The sequence below is a fragment of the Rutilus rutilus genome (assembly GCF_951802725.1).
Source record: "Rutilus rutilus genome assembly, chromosome: 23".
Lineage (NCBI taxonomy): Eukaryota > Metazoa > Chordata > Actinopteri > Cypriniformes > Leuciscidae > Rutilus > Rutilus rutilus.
In genome coordinates, this window is record NC_140233.1 from 6,995,001 (window position 1) to 7,013,513 (window position 18,513).

The window sequence follows — 18,513 nt, forward strand, 5'->3', positions numbered from 1 at the left end:
TTCAGATAAAAATATCTGAAATATAAATACAAAAAAATTCATATGCATCATGATGTAAAGTGTATTTTCCGAGAATATCATCTATTCTTCATACAGCACACCCCTAGACGACATGCATTAATGGAAGTGTTGTTCTCAGAGTTCTCAAACGCAGCTCATCCAGGAGAGCGTGAAGCAGTGTGTGACGGCGAGTGTCAGACCTGAGCGTGTGTGAATCCCAGCATGGGCTCCAGCATGGCCACTTTCTTCCTGTACTGGAGCGCGTTCAGAGCGCAATAATACTGCATGGCGGCCTGATGCTGCTTCCTGCGGGAGTACGCCACCTCTCTCACCACCTCGGCTTTAACCTGTCCACACACACATCTAACTCAGCGCTGGACTCTCTCACATAACAGATGCGCATTTACATCAATATTTACCTTTTCATTCTCTCTCTTTTTAGGTAGACGACTGTATTTCACCATGGCAGCTTCATGCTCTGGAGAGACAAAGAGAGACAGAAAGTGATGTGATTTTCATTCAGCATATAAATATTCTATCATCCACTAATAATAAATAAAGAGATATTATTAACTTCATACCATCACTGGCAATGCCGAATATCTCCTTCAGTGTGCTGATCTCTGAAAACAAATTCATCACAGCTCTTTAAATTTATGGTTGAGGTCAGATAGTCTGACACTTCACTGGATCATATCATCGAAAACACGATTTTCACTTTTGAAAAACATATAAAAATAGATACAAAAAGTATTTAAATAAATACAAATAAGAGTCTTAAAGGTATAGTAAACATCAGAGGGATGGTAAAAATACTCATGAAATTATTAAAGAAATATTGATTGAGATTTAAAGACAATTTAATATTTTATAAATATTTTTATGAAATAAATATATTTTATTAATAAACAAAAAAAGTAAAGAAATCATTTTTATTCGTCTGCTTAAAATTTAATGTGATAAAATAGACACCAGTGTTCAAGAAATAACTGAATCAATATCAAAATTAATATCAATATTAATTTAAATAGTGTTTTTGAGATTGTTATTTTAATAAGTGTAATATACATAATATAAAAAAATTATTATTAAAAATAAATAAAAAAAATACAATTTGTCCACTTTTGGAAATAACTGAATTAATATTAAAATTAATTAAAATATTTTAAATTCATTTTTTTTTTTTTTTTTTATAGATAGATTATATATTAAAAAAATATATAAAAATGCATTATATTGTAAATAAAAAACGCTACAACAGTGAAGAACATGATCTTTGAAGCGAGTGTGGCACCTGTAAGGTCCTTCTCTCTGAACCGCACCATGGGAAACACCATCTTATCAGCGATCTGTGTGGCCAACTCATTGTGCAGAGAGTTCAGCTAGAGAGAAAATAAATGATGAAGGTCATGTGATCTCGCTGAAGGTCATATGATCAGGTGATCTCGTCATCTTGGCAAACATCAAACAACCAGCATGAGAGAAACAGCCCACACCAGCTGCCACACGACTGATGGACTCGTTCTGACAGAGACACACACACACACACACCGCAGGAATCTCCTCACCTCTTCCACGCTTTTGGCGAAGTGCTGTAAAGTGTTGATCACCTCTTCATCGCCTTTCGCCAGAGCAAAATTCTGCACTCACAAACCATCACGACAGATTTATTGATAACCCATCTGATATTCATACGTTCCCAGAACTCATCTTGGCTGCTAATGCACTGCTGTCGTTTAAAAGCGCTCACCTGCTTCTCGTACTCCAAGAGCTGTTTAGAAAGCTGTTCGGTCGCCAGAGCCATTTCATTCTGCGAACAGGAAACCCAGTTAGTCAGAGCCAGCACCAGTTAGTTTGCATGGGGATCTTTCTGAGGAAACAAGCTTTTAAAGGGGCTTATTTTATTGATTTTTATTCTAGAAAATTATTAGATATAAAGTAATATTTACATGAGTAATATACATAAATATGTATTTTTTATAAGCCAAACAGAAGATAATTATGTATAATCCCAAAATCTAGATTATACAGATCATATGTATGAATCATGGAATTTATGAACATAAATTCAGACTTTTAACTATACATTCAGGATTTGCATTTACATATTCAGGATTAATAACTATATATACAAACCTATAACTATATATATATTCAGATGGTTTACATTCATTTTGAGTTATATTCAGATTTACATCCATATATTTACATTTATATATTCAGATGTATAACTGTACATATTCAGATATGCATATGTATATTCAGATTTGCATCTTTACATTCTGATTTGCATTTATATATTCTGAGTAATAACTACATATTCAGATTTAAAAATAAATATTTATAAATTCACATTTACATACTTAGAATTGCAACTTTACATTCAGGGTTTATAAATATGTATGAAGATTTCATATAATTATTTCCTGTTTGGACTTTCATAAAATATATTTACATTTAATGATTCAGAGTTTGCAATCCATTTAAAGGGTTAGTTCACCCAAAAATGAAAATGATCATTTCAGAGGTCACTCTTCCGCTGGAACTAGACGAGTACGGCCGTTTCCGGAAGTCAGGCATTATAGTTCATAAAGTTATAAATATAGATATTTTTCATACAAAAATGTTATGGCCTTCAAAAACTCAGGCTCTATTCACTGCCATTATAAAGTTGGAAGAGCCAGGATATTTTTTAATATAACTCTGATTGTGTTTGTCTGAAAGAAGAAAGTCATATACACCTATTAAATTATGGAATAATTTTCATTTTTGGGTGAACTAACTCTTTGACATTTATAATGCGCCATATTTCCAAGTATAACAGCATAATCAGTTGAAAATAACGCAGGGTTGGACTTTGAGTTAGGATTTGATTGGATTGTAGATGCTGTGATACTATTGGTTATTATTTTCTCCCCGCCCCTGAGGCCTTGATGACATCAGCAGAAAAGAAAATCAGTTTCAGTTTGCAAACTTTTCTCTTTAAAATACCATGCACTTATAAATCATGATCAATAAACAGAATATTTATTTAGATATAGTAAATTTCGGTTTTATGTTGCCTCCACTGTTGAAGTCAATGTGAACACGTGTGTGTACCTGTGCTCCAAACACTCTCTGCATAGACTGGAGCAGCTGGTTTGTGTAGTTAGTGAGCGTGCCTGCATCCTCTTCAAACACGCTGAGCAAGGACCGCGTCTGCCACAGAAAACACACGATATTCACACAGTGTTAAATGTGCTAAGCATTCGTGCAGCGTGAAGCATGCTGGGTGTATCACAGGTGTGTTCTGTCAGGGATCAGGACTGACTTCTGGGTGTGTTTCCAATGCAAACAAAGCAACTGGCCAGGCGGAGCAGCTGTGGGTTCATAATCTCAAACAGAGCATTATGGGGTATGACTCAGACACATAACTTGTGCGTATAAAGTAAATTATTAGTTCACTGAGAATATCACAAGTATGTGGGAACGGCTTCACGGTTTGAACTGCAATAACATAGCGTGCGAATTAGGCCTAATTATGATTTTTGCATAGCTAATAATAATCAAAACCGGTTGCAAAGACTGTACAGTGTTACGTCGACGTTTTTTGCGTGTTTCACCTACATGCTGATCTGATGTCTCTGATTATTTGTTGTTGTTTCTTATCTGCCAGTGATGTCTCAGTACTGATACCTTTATTTTACAGTGTCCCTGTTACATGTACTTACCATAGTATTAACAGTAAATTATGCATCATTACATGCAACTAACCCTATAGTAAGTACATACATGTAGTTGCTTAATATTACTCCGTACTTAAATACATAATTACACTGTAACAATGACACCTTAAAATAAAGTGTAACCTTGATACCATATAATAGATCTGATACAGCATATGTGATCTAATGCATCAGGATCAGACTTTTGTGGGTTTTACCAACTAAACAACATCTCACTCCTCCCATACAGGCCCCTCCATTCACAACTCCATTGCCAGCAAAACATTTACAGCTTTAAAGCACCAAAGCCGAAAATAAGACGCGCGTTTGTAGCGTCAGATGCACGTATGTTTGACGCGCGTCTCTCATTTATAAACATATGATCAACATACGTGCAGGATGTGTCTCGCGTCTCATTTATGGCTCTTATCTAGGAATAAAACACTTTGAATAATAAACTATGCAAGCAGTTATATAAACTTAACGAGCTGATGTGATCCTCTACTTAATCGTGCACTTAAATTGATGTTTTATTCAGATTAGCTCGCACATATGCTCTGCGACCAGCGACATACGCGCGTCTCGACAGCCGCATCATCAGTTTTGCAACGCAAAACGCACAAAACCGAACAGTTATGAGTGCTAAAACATTGAACAAAGATCCAGGATACAAATGTTTACCTGCGGACTGTCCTGCAGGGCCTCCTCGAGTAATAATTTGTGGTGTACGGCAGGCATCTTTCGCGTCGGAGACAGTGAGAATGGAATAAAAGGACGAGGACTACATTTCCCAGCATGCAGCTGCTTAAATACGAACCGGAACTGCTTTGGTTGCATGCTGGGAAAGGCAGTCCTTTTTACTGGGCATTGACTCTGATTCAAACATACACCTGAATAAAGCATACATAATAATAATAATAATGATAAAGTATTGTCATTAAAAACGAGAACTCAAAACAAAGATAAAGTGTTGTTTTTTGGGGTTGAAAAGTTTTCTGATTTCTATCCCACAATACCCTCTGCTGGACTACATTGGTATATTGTCATTTTTTGAAAATACCATTTTATTTTTATTCCTTTTGTACAATTAGGGTTTATTTAGGGTTTATATACATACGTTTTTCATTCACATAGCCTATACGAAGACAGTAAAAAAAAAATTTACATTTTAAATCAGTTCTGCATTTACAGTATTTTCATGATCTCTATGTTTTTCATTAAGATTATGACATAATTCTCAGTTCACAATAGTCCTAATGAACTCCTAATAGAAACTCCCATTCTGTCCAGAGTTTGATCATGTGCCACGGATCATCAGAAAGTTCAGTGGCGGATGGGAGACTCGAGCGGCCCCTGAGAGGCTCCTACTGCTGTCATAACAAACATCTCTTTGTGAACACCTCAAGGCTGAGCGCTCGTGATCCCAGACCTTTAAACCCAGAAACCAACATCTGTGTGTCCACCATTTGTCATCAGCCTAGTCCAAACTATATCTTACTAGAATTCCTAAAAAAGGAGACAGACAAACAGATAGATGACAGATAGACAGACAGACAGATAGATCTAATTAATTTTATTACATATTTATTCATTTTAATAATAAATACGTTTATTATTTCTTGCTTTTTACAGTTTCTGACCTGTGATTTGTTTTAAATTGTTTTTATTATAAACATAAATAATTTATAATAAATATAGGCTAATTAAGTCTTTTGATTCATTTTTATTACATTATAGCTTGCTTTTTATTGTTTTGGTTGTATTTTGATTTCGTTAAAATATTAAATTGTCATATATTTTCTTAATAAATTATAAATGTAAATTATTTTATTAAATTTGTATTGATTTGTATTATTTATTTAGTAATTTCAATAATATTTTCTCATTATTTACTTGCGTTTACTTTTGTTATTATATTTATTTATTTTAATATATTTACATGCATGCCTGTTTGGACGGAGTTCCACTGGAGGCTGGCCACACCCCCTTCTGTTACCACGGCAACTCTATCAGGGTGGAGGAGAGGACGAATCATGTGAGGCTCGGGCATCTCTCTCTCTCTCTCTCTCTCTCTCTCTCTGCAGAATGATCGAGGCTGCGTTCAAGGGAGCTCGTGCATCACATCAGCGCCGTCCTTCACTCATCCGTCCTCCAAAGCAGACACGGAAGAAAGCTGTGTGTTCATGCCAAAATGGGATGTGGAAATTCCTCTGCCACCAGCACGACAGCAGGAGGTGAGTATGTGTGACACTGTGTGTGTGTGTGTGTGTGTGTGTGTGTGTGTGTGGCTCACTTACTCGCGCGCTGCTTTTTATCAATGGACGTGTCATGTTGTGGATTCTAGTGTCGCGTGCTGTCGGATGTTTAATTTAGCGCTCTGTTTTGTCCTTAAACACTTGATTTCTGGAGGTTAAAGTTCGTGTGGGAGCCTGATGAAGTCTCGGACCTCGTGTCCTCCTCGGTTATTAGCAGAAGCGGATGTGGAGGAATGTTCCGTTAGTCTCAGGTGAAGGATCTGATCATCAGTCATGGAGATTTCATCCCTCACGTCTAATATGTATTCAGGTCAGATCTGAGCTTATAGACTTGATGAAGAGAGCGTGTGTGAGCGGCGCGCGCTGGAAAGAAAAACCAGAGATCTCTTTAGCATCTCAATCGTTTCTATCCTCTTCTCTGGAGGTTTAGAAGAGATATTAAACTGTAGATTCGACCAAAGTCTGAATCAAAAGTCAGAGATCTCAATATGAACTCAAATATTGGCATTGATGGTTCCATGAAGAACCTTTAATATCCATGGAACCTTTCAATTGCTCAAAAGGTACTTTATAGTGGAAAAACAAAAACAAAAATGTTTTTTTTAGATGATTAAAATGTTCTTCAAACTAAGATTTTTTTTTTTTTTTTTAAGAACTGTTCACTGACTGCCTTGGTGGAAAAGGGGGATGAAAGGTTCTTCTAGGGATAAAAAAAAAAAAAAAAACCTTATGGAACCTTTGTACTTTGTACTCTTACTTTTTGTGTCTTTTTTTTAAGGAGAAACAACATTTATATTTAGCTGAAACATAGCTGAGAACACCATTATGTGTCCTGAGCTATGAAAGAGCAATATTTGAGCAATAAATGTTACATGAACAAGCCTGGACGTTGGTTGGACGCGAGAACAGCTGGAGATGATTCAGCTGTCAGAAGCCAGTGAATGAATTTAAATGTGCAGAGAATTTCATTTCAAAATGCTTCATTGGTAATCAGCATTTCTCATTGAAATGCAAACTGGATACAAGAAGAGTGTAAACGCTATGCTCTGCTTTATTATCATGATGTTTTGGCTTCCCTGTTTGCCTGCTGTGTTCCTTATACAGTTAGTTTCCCTGGTTGTTACCTGGGTTTCAGGGATCTGTGCTGAATTGGTTTGCATCTTACCTTAAAGGGATAGTTCACTTTGAAATTAAATGTTGGTATGTTTTAGCTTACCTCAAGGGCATCCAAGATGTAGGTGTCTTTGTTTCCGCAGTAGTTCCAATTTTGATATTTTTAGGTCAAACCGTTCTTGTCTGTCAGTCATATAATGCAGGTCTATGGTCACCACCTCAAAGAGCATGCACAGAGAAGTCCAAATTAAACAATTCCCCATCGTAAGTACACATTGATGGCCTAAGACACGAAACGAGTGGTTTGTGTGAGAAAACGAACAGTATTTATATCGTTTTTACCTCTTGTACACAACCACGTCCAAGTGATCTGACTTAGTCTGCGCAAGCGCCGGAAAGCGCCGGAAGTGATCTCTCGTGCGTGTACGTCACTCATTGTTTACACAGAACAGAGATTGTAGGTAAGACGGCTAATAGAAATGGTACTAATTTGCGCTTATCCGGGATGTTTAAACCGACGTTAAAGAAAACAATTACGTATGCACTAAGCCAGAACGCGCGCACACGTCACACACCAGGAAGCGCGCGCGCCCTCAGATCACTTGGACGTGGTTGTGTACAAGAGGTAAAAACGATATAAATACTGTTCGTTTTCTCACACAAACCGCTCGTTTCGTGTCTTAGGCCATCAATGTGTACTTACAATGGGGAATTGTTTAATTTGGACTTCTCTGTGCATGCTCTTTGAGGTGGTGACCATAGACCTGCATTATATGACTGACAGACAAGAACGGTTTGACCTAAAAATATCAAAATTGAAACTACTGCGGAAACAAAGACACCTACATCTTGGATGCCCTTGAGGTAAGCTAAAACATATCAAAAATTAATTTCAAAGTGAACTATCCCTTTAAGGGACAGAACTTTTTCTTTTTATTTGGGGAAATGTTTCTCATCTCGTTCTCAAATCTCCTAAGGTGTTCTGCAGGGCTCTATTCTGGGTCCTCTTCTTTTTTCCTTATATATCCTTCCACTCGCTCATATTATTCAGAAACACAAGTATCATATCATCTTTATGCCGACGACACTCAGCTTTATATTTTCTGTTAAAAACAACAACGCTTCTGTGTCTAATCTGTTTGCATTTCTTCAAGACATTAAATTATGGATAGACTAACAGTTAAATATTGATAAAACTGATAAAACAGCTCTGTTCTTTCAGTTAAGATCAATTGCTAAAATCAAGAAGATGCTTTCTATGAAGGACCTTTGAAACTGTAATTCATGCTTTTATACCATCAAGATTGGATTACTGTAATTCACTCTATCTGGGTTTGGCCTAAATCAGCTCTGAAACGGTTGCAATTGGTGCAAAATGCGGCATCCAGTCTGGCACTAGAAAACGTGAGCACATTACTCCAGTACTCGCCGTGTTGGTTTTAAGATTCTGCTCTTTGTTTTTCAAGTTTTACAGTATATTTGTAATCTCCTCACTCTGCATATTACCTCTAGATCTCTTCGGCCTTCTAGTCAATTTCTCCTCTCAGTCCCTCGTTCACATTTTTAAGGCGACCAGGCTTTTGCTGCGGCCGCTCTTCTGGAATAGTCTTCCCCTCGTCATAAGGTCTTCCCCCTCTATTTCTATGCTTAAATCCTCTTTGAAGACCCATTTTTATTCTTTATGCTTTAATTCTGTTCGAGGGTGTAAAATTGAGTTTTTTTCTTGGTTACGTATGTTTTAAGTTTGTTTTACATTTGTTGTACTGAACTTTGGTTTTAACATATGTAGTTTTTAAATGTGCTTTAAAAATAATAAACTAAACTAAATTAAACAGCTGTTCCGTTTGACATTGATTACGCTTCTCATGTATTTAAGCCATGTGTTTCCTTACTTCCTTTGTCCGGTAAGGTCAATGTTAATGCGGTTGTGTGTACGTTATCTCCTGGGATCTCCTGGTTCTGATATGGATTTATTATTACAGACTGTTTTTGTTCCCTACTCCTTTTGTTGTGTGCAACCAACAACCATCACTGCAACCAACCGTGAGAAAAAGAGCCAAACAAAATTAACTTTGGTTAAAAATAGAATTAGCCCTGCATGTCCTGAGAGAGAAAATGATGAATGATTGACAGGTGAGATGTCAAAATAGTGGCATCCATCACTAGTAAACAGAGAGAATAGAGCCTAAATAATATATATATACTGTATATATATTGCTCAGACGATGTTCTTCAGACCTCTGGAGACTTATAGGAGATCTCAAGTGCCAACTTTATGTTTTTTCCTAGCATAAAACATAAAAAAAGGATGCATAGTGATTCTCTAAAAAGAATGTGGATAAATCACTTGCTCTTGGAAGAATTTGATAAGAAATGTTTGAGTTCATACGTAAAATAAAGGTTTCAAATAATGAAAAACCTTCAACATCCATGGAATCTTTCCATTCAAAAGGTTCTTTATAGTGGAAAAAGGTTCTTTAGAATTATTTTTAAGGAAAACAATTTTTTTTTAAGAACTGGTTTCACTGAAAGGTTCTTTGGGGAACCCAAAATGGTTCTTCTATGGCATTGCGGATCCGCGGCGAAAACACCCTTTATTTTCAAGAGTTTATTGAGATCTTTTGAATGCAGACTTTGGTATCTTGGGTTCTTTTTCTAATGAGAAACATCTGAGAAATAGAAGAGTTAATCAAAAGCTTCATTTCTTCTCATTGTTATCTAGAAGAAACAACTGAGCCAGTAAAGAGACTTTTTTCTTTCATGAATTTGTGTAGGAGTAAGATGTCAAGATAGAAGGTTGTTTCACGACCCGACACAACTGACCTGGTTTCTTAGCTCGGTTGTCCCGAGGACAAGAAAACACTCAGAGAAAAGCCTTCGGTGAAAGAGTTTTCAGGTTATGCATGAGTCTAAAATAAATGACTGAATCCTCTAAAACAATGAGGATAAACACACTTTAAATATGTCAAAACTCCTCAGATGATTCTGTCAAACGACTGCTAAGCATTGAGACTTTAATAAAGACGAGTGAGAGAGAGCGAAAAGACACTGTACAAATGAACGTTTGTAATCAAAGAATTGAACTGCAGCGCAGACTGAATAAAACTGCTCTAAACATCACTCTTGTGACCAATAAAATCAATACAGGCATAGAAAGAATGGAATCTGATTTAAAAAAACTAGTCAATATCGTTCTTCTTCTGTGTGGTTTGTGTGTCCAAAAACAGTGGGATTTTGTTCTCTATAGAGGGTATTATACAATACTTTTGCATAATTTTTTCCCCTAGAAGTTCACTTATAAAGTAACTCAAGGTTTCTTCCACTAAAGTAAAAGATTGCGATTCGCTGCTACACACACACACACACACATATTTTGTTTTATTTAAATAAAAGGAAATATGTATGGATGGATGGATTGATGGATGGACGTTGTCAAAATGATCCCGTACACAAAGAACTGCGGAAATGACTTAAAACGCTGTATTCTGCTGCCAGGCCAGTAGATGGCGATGTCACTTTGTAAAGAAACGCACGCATGCGCATGACATCACCGTTTCACAAATTCGTGTTTCTGTAGTTTACACTGAGACGATATCGTTTAAAAAAAAAAAAAAAAAGTTGAAATGAAAGGCTAAAACATAAAAAGTTTTCAGTTTTTAGCTGAAAACGGTGTCGTGTGAACGCCCCCTTACAAACATACTCCAGCATCATCAAACAAACAAACAAAAAGGATGGTAAAGACATCTAAAGGAAGCAAGAGAGGTTTAAGGTTTCATGAAGTCCAAGAGGATGTTTCATTTTAACAACCTAAATATTCCAGATGTACATGGTGCATCGCTTTCGTGAAGCGTTTTAAAGTCATGTTCTCCTACAAATAAAAATAGATAAAAGGACAGTCACACTGAAAATGTGGATTGCCAAAAACGGCTGTTCTCTGTAGTGGAGACTAGCTTCAGAGAATTAAGCATCATCTGTGTGATGGTCAGCTCTTCTGCTCTGTGTTAATGATGTCTGCCCTTGATTGACAGCAGGGCTTGTGTGATTTATGCAATATGTCAGGCTGAAGCTGAAGAGGCCTGTTGACCTCTTGTCAGAGGACACAATTATTAATTAAAAGTGTATATATATATATATATATATATATATATGACTGCTTAATGTTGACCTAAAACATAAATTATTTAAATTATTTAAAAGGTAAATTATACTTTCTTCTTTGTCTTACAGGTCCAGAAGCTGCCAAGGATGTGTGAGTAATTTAATTCACGACATACCCAAACATACCATATTCACGAATCTGAGCCACAGAATGAATGTCACGACCACTAACATCCGACAGAAATTAATAACAGCACAAATGCGGAGCGCTGAGCTGAATTCATTACTGAACAGCTCAACAAGTATATGTGCACAACAAATACACACAGACATATTTCACTGAATCCTGGGGGAGAATCACTCGGCCTGTTCTAACCGTTCAGCGGCTTTTGTGGTGCACATGGGCCCCTGAGGGTCCGATCGCATGCTAGCCAATCAACAATCATTACCCATCCCCCCTCCACCCCAACGGCTGACACCTCACAGTTTACTGACAGAAACAGCAGACGGCAACCGTGCCATCGGTGGAAAAACGCCCGAGAGTGTTTAGACAGCAGATTTCTGTTATGACATTAGCGTGCTACTTCTTTTTGAAGTGCTTTTAGCATTTAACATCTATAAAAGGATACAGAGGAGCTGAATAAATTCTCACCGTGTGAAATATTTAATGATTTTCCACTCTCGATGCAAGCCGAAATGAACATGCTGTCGCTCACTGTGAGTGAAACAATTTAGCTTTTAGATTGGATTTCATGAGTTAAATATTTAAAATCTCCATAGTGAAATTAGAGAAAGTGCATATTTAATTTGATGTGAGTGAAAATGAAGTAATTTTAATGTCACTATGAAATTCTTATTTTTTATGAAATATTGCAGCATTTAATCTAAATAACTGCCCCTCCCCTCTTGCAGCGACATCTTGGCTTCATCCAAAATCATCTGATATTGCACACTTCCTTACTGTATAGTATGTGACAAAAGAAGTATGTCTGAATTCACAGTACTCATAAAAGTCTGCAAAAAGTAAACCTTTTTTTCAAAAATGAGCGGGCCGGAGTGTTCTGTTAGAACGGTGTCGTGTAAGCGGGCCCCAAGTTAAAGGATTAGTTCACCCCAAAACGAAAATTTCCTAATAATTTACTCACCCCAATGCCATCCAAGATATCCATGTCTTTCTTTCCTCAGTGGGAGAGAAATTATGTTTTTTGAGGAAAACATTTCTGGATTTTTCTTCTAACAATGGACTTCATTGGTTACCATCGTTTTTTAAGTCTAAATCAATGCAGTTTCAAAAGTCTTTGAAGTGTTTAAACGGGCTGTACGCGATCACAGCTGAAGAAGAGGTTGTTATCTAGCGAACCGATAGGTCATTTAAAAAATATATATATAATTTATAGACTTTTTACCTTCAATAGTTCAGATTGAGCTGATCAACAAACGGACAGGGAACTACGTCATCACGTTGAAAGGTCACGCCGGCGCCGGCGGAAGTACCGCCCCACTGTTTACAATGCGACCGTACATAGAAGGATAGTTCAAATAGTATTGTTTGCTATTATATATAGTAATAGTATTCAGTGAATATGAATATGAATAGTATATGAATAACATTCTGATGAATATGAATAGTAGTTCAAATAGTATTGCCGGCGCCGGCGTGACCTTTCAACGTGATGACGTAGTTCCCTGTCCGTTTGTTGATCAGCTCAATCCGAACTATTGAAGGTAAAAAGTCTATAAATTATACTTTTTTTTTTTAAATGACCTATCGTTTCGCTAGATAACAACCTCTTCTTCAGCTGTGATCGCGTACAGCCCGTTTAAACACTTCAAAGACTTTTGAAACTGCATTGATTTGGACTTAAAAACGATGGTAACCAATGAAGTCCATTGTTAGAAGAAAAATCCAGAAATGTTTTCCTCAAAAAAACATAATTTCTCTCCCACTGAGGAAAGATAGACATGGATATCTTGGATGGCATTGGGGTGAGTAAATTATTAGGACATTTTCATTTTGGGGTGAACTAATACTTTAATAACTAATGATCATTGTAACGGAAGTGAATCAATTTAAACTAACTTTAGCTGGACAATAACTTTATTCTAGAGCTGCTGTAAAGCCTAACAATCTCTGTTACTTTAATTTCCTATTGTCACTGTAAAGCTGCTTTGAAACAATCTATATTGTTAAAAGCGCTATATAAATGAAGGTGACTTGACTTGACTGGTTGGTCACATGATAATGACAACATGGCGAATGTAGTACATACAGATTACATTCATACTACACACATTCATAATGTAGAACATACTTTTTTAGCGGTCATTAAGTAATTACTTATTCAAAATAAGTACCTACTCAACTCAAGAGAGTATGCGATTTCATTTCGGACGCAGCCCTCTTCTCTTCTCTGATGATGCGTTTACTGTCCTGAGGGCGGGGCAAACCACACCATCCAATCAATTCCTCATGAGCAAAATCAAGTCCTGCTCTACATTTCATGGTGAAGGAAAGAAAATGCATTGTCAGTGGACAAAAAAACATTTTATTGTGAAAATTGAATGTGCGCTGAAATCTACTGAACAGGCTGTTCAACAGCTATACCTTGCTCTTACTAGAGTCCATCAACATGGTCTTGAGATGAAAACTGCTTCTGAATACGGTATGTTTTGATGAGTCTTTTGTGAGGTATCTTTTTGAGCAGAGAGGAAACACTGACATAAAATCCTACAAAGTACTTGTTGAGAGAGCATGTATTGAAATCTGACAGATGTGTCAATCACAGAGATGGCTTCATCTTTATTCTCTTGATGCAGGACAGAAGAAACGTTACCAGATGATGAGAAACGAAGGTTAGACGGTCTTTTGAAAACATGATACAAAACTATGAAAACATCTATATGAGACTGAATCAGGATCATAATAATGGTTGTATAGCGTGTGAGATCTGACTGTGTGTTGTGCAGGAACTATGGAGGAGTGTATGTGGGCCTTCCTGCAGATCTGACCGCAGTAGCTGGCAGCCAATCAAAATCCACACGTAAAGGTGAGGAGGACATTCAAAGAAAGACTAAGAGACCTTTAAAGAACGGTAATGACAGTACCGTCTATTTTGTCTATTTTACGTGAACAGACCAAACATTTGCTTCTGCTGTAATTAGTTGCTGTAATGTTGTACTTTTCAATAACAACTAATATACAGTGGTGGCCAAAATTATTAGAACGGTAGTAGGATTTTTTAATGTTTTAAAAGAAGTCTCTTCTGCTCACCAAGGCGTCATTTATTTGATCCAAAATACAGCAAAAACAGAAATATTGTGAAATATTTTTACATTAATTGTTTTCTATTTGAATATATTTTAAAATGTAATTTATTAATGTGATCAAAGTTGAATTTTCAGCATCATTACTCCAGTCTTCAGTGTCACATGACCCTTAAGAAATCATCCTAATATAATGTTTTGATCCTTAAGAAACATTTATTATTATTATCAATGTTGAAAACAGATGTGTACAATTTCTTTTCAGGATTCTTTGATGAAGAGAAAGTTCAAAAGAACAGCATTTATCTGAAATAGAAAGCTTTTGCAATATAATAAATGTCTATACTGTCACTTTTTATCAATTTAATGCATCCTCGCTGAATAAAATTATTAATTTCTTTCCCAAAAAAAAAAAAAAATTCATCAAGTAATCCTGAAAAAAAGATTGTACACAACTTTTTTCAACATTGATAATAATGTTTCTTGTGCATCAAATCATCATATTAGAATGATTTCTGAAGGATCATGTGAGTTATGATGCTTAAAATATTCAAATAGAAAACAGTTATTTTAAATTGTAAAAATGTTTCACAATATTTCTGTTTTTACTATATTTTGGGTCAAATAAATGAAGCCTTGGTGAGCAGAAGAGACTTCTTTTAAAACATTAAAAATAGTAATGTTTCCAAACTTTTGGCCTGTACATATATATATATATATATATATATATACACACACACACACACACAGATAGATAGATACTATAGATAGATAGATAGATAGATAGATAGATTTCAGTTTATATAATCTTATTTTACATGTTTAGCTTGTTACTTGTTAGATTTTTTTATTATTACTTTAATATAACTATGTATATATATATATATATATATATATATATATACTTGTATATATAGGCCTTATAAAATAATTTCATAATTTCATATATAATATTATATCATATAATACTCTTTAAAAAATGGAAAGAGAAAAGTTTACATGTTGTACATTCTTATTTTATATTGTTAAATTATTTTAACAATTTAAATCATTTTAAGTCACTGAGTTGATTGTGGGACAAGCTGAGTACATGACCATCGTGAACTATCTCTGTAAAGTAGCCTACCATATAAAAGTAATAGACTTCTGAAGCCTTTATTTTATGAATAGAGAGCAATTTAATTGGTTATTTCACTGAAAAAAAAACATTTGTTTCTCTATAATGCATCTGGCATTATGCAGCCATATACATCAACAGACAACAATATAATAACTAATGTTACCTTTTAGGCTATAATGCATAGGGGAAAAGCATGATGAAAGACCTCACGAAAACACAGTCGTGATGAAGGTCTATAATGGCTGGTTATTACCCATAATAACCCTGTGTAAAAGGAGGCAGCGTGCGAGAGGAACAGACTGCGGTATTACATTTAGATTACACAGCACAACATTACCGCACAGCTCCAGAGAGACTTCACATTACATTACTGCTTAAAAACAAGTTTAATCTTTATCTGGAGAACAGCCCCTCGACGAGTCTGTAAAAAAAAAAAAAATTATAATTTAGTGTCATTAAAGGGAGAGTTCAACCAAAAATGAAAATGTCTGCCGTCAACTGTCTGGATGCAAGCATTCTTCAGAATAACTGCTTTTGTGAAGCAGCAGTTGGCGTCGTGCTGGTTCTCAGAACAGAGCTTAATAATACTAACACTTACTATTCTATATCTATTATATAAAAAAATCCTTGCTACGTGTGCTGTGCTGGTCTAGCTGAGACTGGTCACGACATTTGCACATTGTTGCCCTATTGTTGATTTGACTGCTTCTATTGCTCTCGCTTTGGATAAAAGCGTCTGCTAAATGATTAAATGTAAATGTATTAAGAGTCCCGACTGCAAAAAGTGTGTGTGTGTGTGTGTGTGTGTGTGTGTGTGTGCATTTCTGACCCGTCACCTTCTCCTTAATGACTTGTTTAAAGCTGCCCAGAGAAGACAGCATGCACACTTTAGTGCATGAGTTTTCCAATTAGTGGTATCTGTTGAAGCTCAAACCAAATTTAATTGTCAGATCGCTCTTGCTGTGATATATACTAACAGCTTTTTCCTTCTTTGGCAGACTGACAGCAAAACACATGAATCTACAAAGCTACGGCCTCTTTAGAATTCAAGCTCTGCAGTCGCTGATTTACAACGGATATTAAGATATTTGAGGATCGAGACGTTTTTTGGGGAAAAGAAACCAGAACCACTTCGGAATGACATCACCGTGACATCATACTGGCTGGCGTACAGAAGGGTTCTGTTTGGAACACTGAGCATTATTGTGACTCTGAATGTAGACACCGTTGCCATGGTAACCGTCGACCCCCTGACCTCATGCTCCTCACATCCTGGTATTTTGGATTCACCATGGCAGGGCATTACCAGACACGATCAACTGTATGTCTCTGCAATAACAAGACTTTTCTGAATCTATTCCTTCTGACTTTTCTTAGACGCATTAATTAGGTAAAAGGATGGCGTAAGTGTAACCGGTCCGACTCGACCCGCTTCAAGCGGGATTCGAACCGGCGTCTCCGGCATGGGAGGCCAGGGGTGTAGTGAGGTTTACACACACAGCTCTTACTAGCTTGCCTCCGTTACACTCATCCCCTAAACCTCACTCCCATCCGGGTCACGGCACCAAATGTAACCAGTCCTACTTGACCTGCTCTGAGCAGGATTTGACCCGGCGTCTCCGGCACGGGAGGCGCGCGCACTAACAAGGACGCTAAACACCACTTACTGGATTGCTTCCGTTAAAGTATTTTACATATGTAAGCATGAAAACATAACAACTTAGTCAAAATGTTTAGCACTTAACATGACTTAACAAGAGCTGTTGACATGACTACTAAATGGAAATAATGACATTAATATATACTGTAGTTTTCTTATACACTTTGATAGTCACATCACTATTGCAATTAACACATCTATTAATAGAATTTACTAATCAAAGAGTTCTTATATTTATTCTATTTCAGGTTATTGACCTGTGATTGTACCAATTTTTTGTGACTGATATGAATTCTGTATTTGAAATAAATGAATAAAAAATGAGATTTTAAGAAATTGAATTGGTGTCTGCATCTGGAAAAAAATGGTCTATTTGCATTTACATTCTTAAAAACAAGGGTGCCAAGACAAACTAAAAACAGAGTTTTCAGAGTGATGCATTGGAAGGTTTATTTGGGCTTTCCAAAGTACTTTTTAAATGTCCCATTGATGTTAATTTACACTCTTATTTTTAAGAGTGTAAATAGAAATATATTTGGCTGTGTAAGGTGGTTGAGTTGAGCTACACAACCGTTCAAAAGTTTGAGGTCGATAAAAAAAGAAATGAATACTTTTATTTAGCAAGGATGCAATAAGTTAATCAATGGTCACAAGCCGCGTTTCCATTACAGATTTGCACAAAACATTCGCGATATTTTCTAAATGTCGATAAAAAACTATTGCGAAATGACGGCATTTCCATTAACCGATGTTATGCGACTAAAACGTATTTTTTTTCTCACGCGATAAGTCATTCCAAAAATCACGGCAATTGATGTTGGTAGGTTTACGGAAATCCCAGCCAATGCACTAGCCATTATTATTAAAGGGGTCATATAATGCCATTTTTGTACAAGCTAATATGATTCTTTTAGGGTCTAAATTAAAAGTTTGTAATATACTTTAATTAAAAATGTTCATTAGTATTGTAAGAAAACACTAATTTTACCTGTTCAAAAACAGCTGTTTTCAGCACGCCGTTTAAGTGCATGTGTCTTTAAATGATAATGAGCTTTGCTCACCCCGCCCCTCTGTTCTGTGCGTACACCGTTTGTTAACACAATAACCATAACGCGTTGTTCATTATAAACATGGGATTATGAATTATATTGAGAACGTCGTACATAGAAAACATGCTGTAATGTACCCTGAGTGTAAACAGCAGCATGCAGCAAGCAATTTGCAAAGATTAATATAAATATTAATATAAAGGTTAATAAAACGTTACACTCACTTCTTCTTCTGGAGGTGCAGCAGGAA

At 36.1% G+C, this 18,513-nt stretch overlaps 2 protein-coding genes across 3 annotated transcripts in view; one reads left to right on the forward strand and one right to left on the reverse strand.

Moving 5' to 3' along the window:
- The window catches only part of appl2 (adaptor protein, phosphotyrosine interaction, PH domain and leucine zipper containing 2), a 13,197-nt gene extending 8,696 nt beyond the window's left edge, over positions 1-4,501 (reverse strand). The window contains exons 1-8 of one of the 2 annotated variants that reach the window (XM_084396540.1): positions 4,386-4,501; positions 3,100-3,198; positions 1,751-1,810; positions 1,569-1,640; positions 1,295-1,382; positions 582-623; positions 420-478; positions 201-347 (exon numbers count right to left, since the gene is read on the reverse strand). In XM_084396540.1, coding sequence (XP_084252666.1) covers positions 201-347; positions 420-478; positions 582-623; positions 1,295-1,382; positions 1,569-1,640; positions 1,751-1,810; positions 3,100-3,198; positions 4,386-4,442 — 624 coding nt within the window. In that variant the 5' untranslated portion in view covers positions 4,443-4,501. The remainder of the gene's footprint in view (positions 1-200; positions 348-419; positions 479-581; positions 624-1,294; positions 1,383-1,568; positions 1,641-1,750; positions 1,811-3,099; positions 3,199-4,385) is intronic. The other variant, XM_084396539.1, reaches the window with a different exon arrangement.
- Positions 4,502-5,746: 1,245 nt separating this feature from the next.
- c25h12orf75 (chromosome 25 C12orf75 homolog) lies at positions 5,747-17,532 on the forward strand. Its single transcript, XM_084397183.1, has 5 exons — positions 5,747-5,938; positions 11,300-11,321; positions 13,988-14,023; positions 14,138-14,217; positions 16,553-17,532. Exons 1-5 carry the CDS (start codon positions 5,896-5,898, stop codon positions 16,555-16,557), a joined length of 186 nt encoding a protein of 61 aa, XP_084253309.1. The 5' UTR covers positions 5,747-5,895; the 3' UTR covers positions 16,558-17,532.
- Positions 17,533-18,513: the final 981 nt, after the last annotated feature.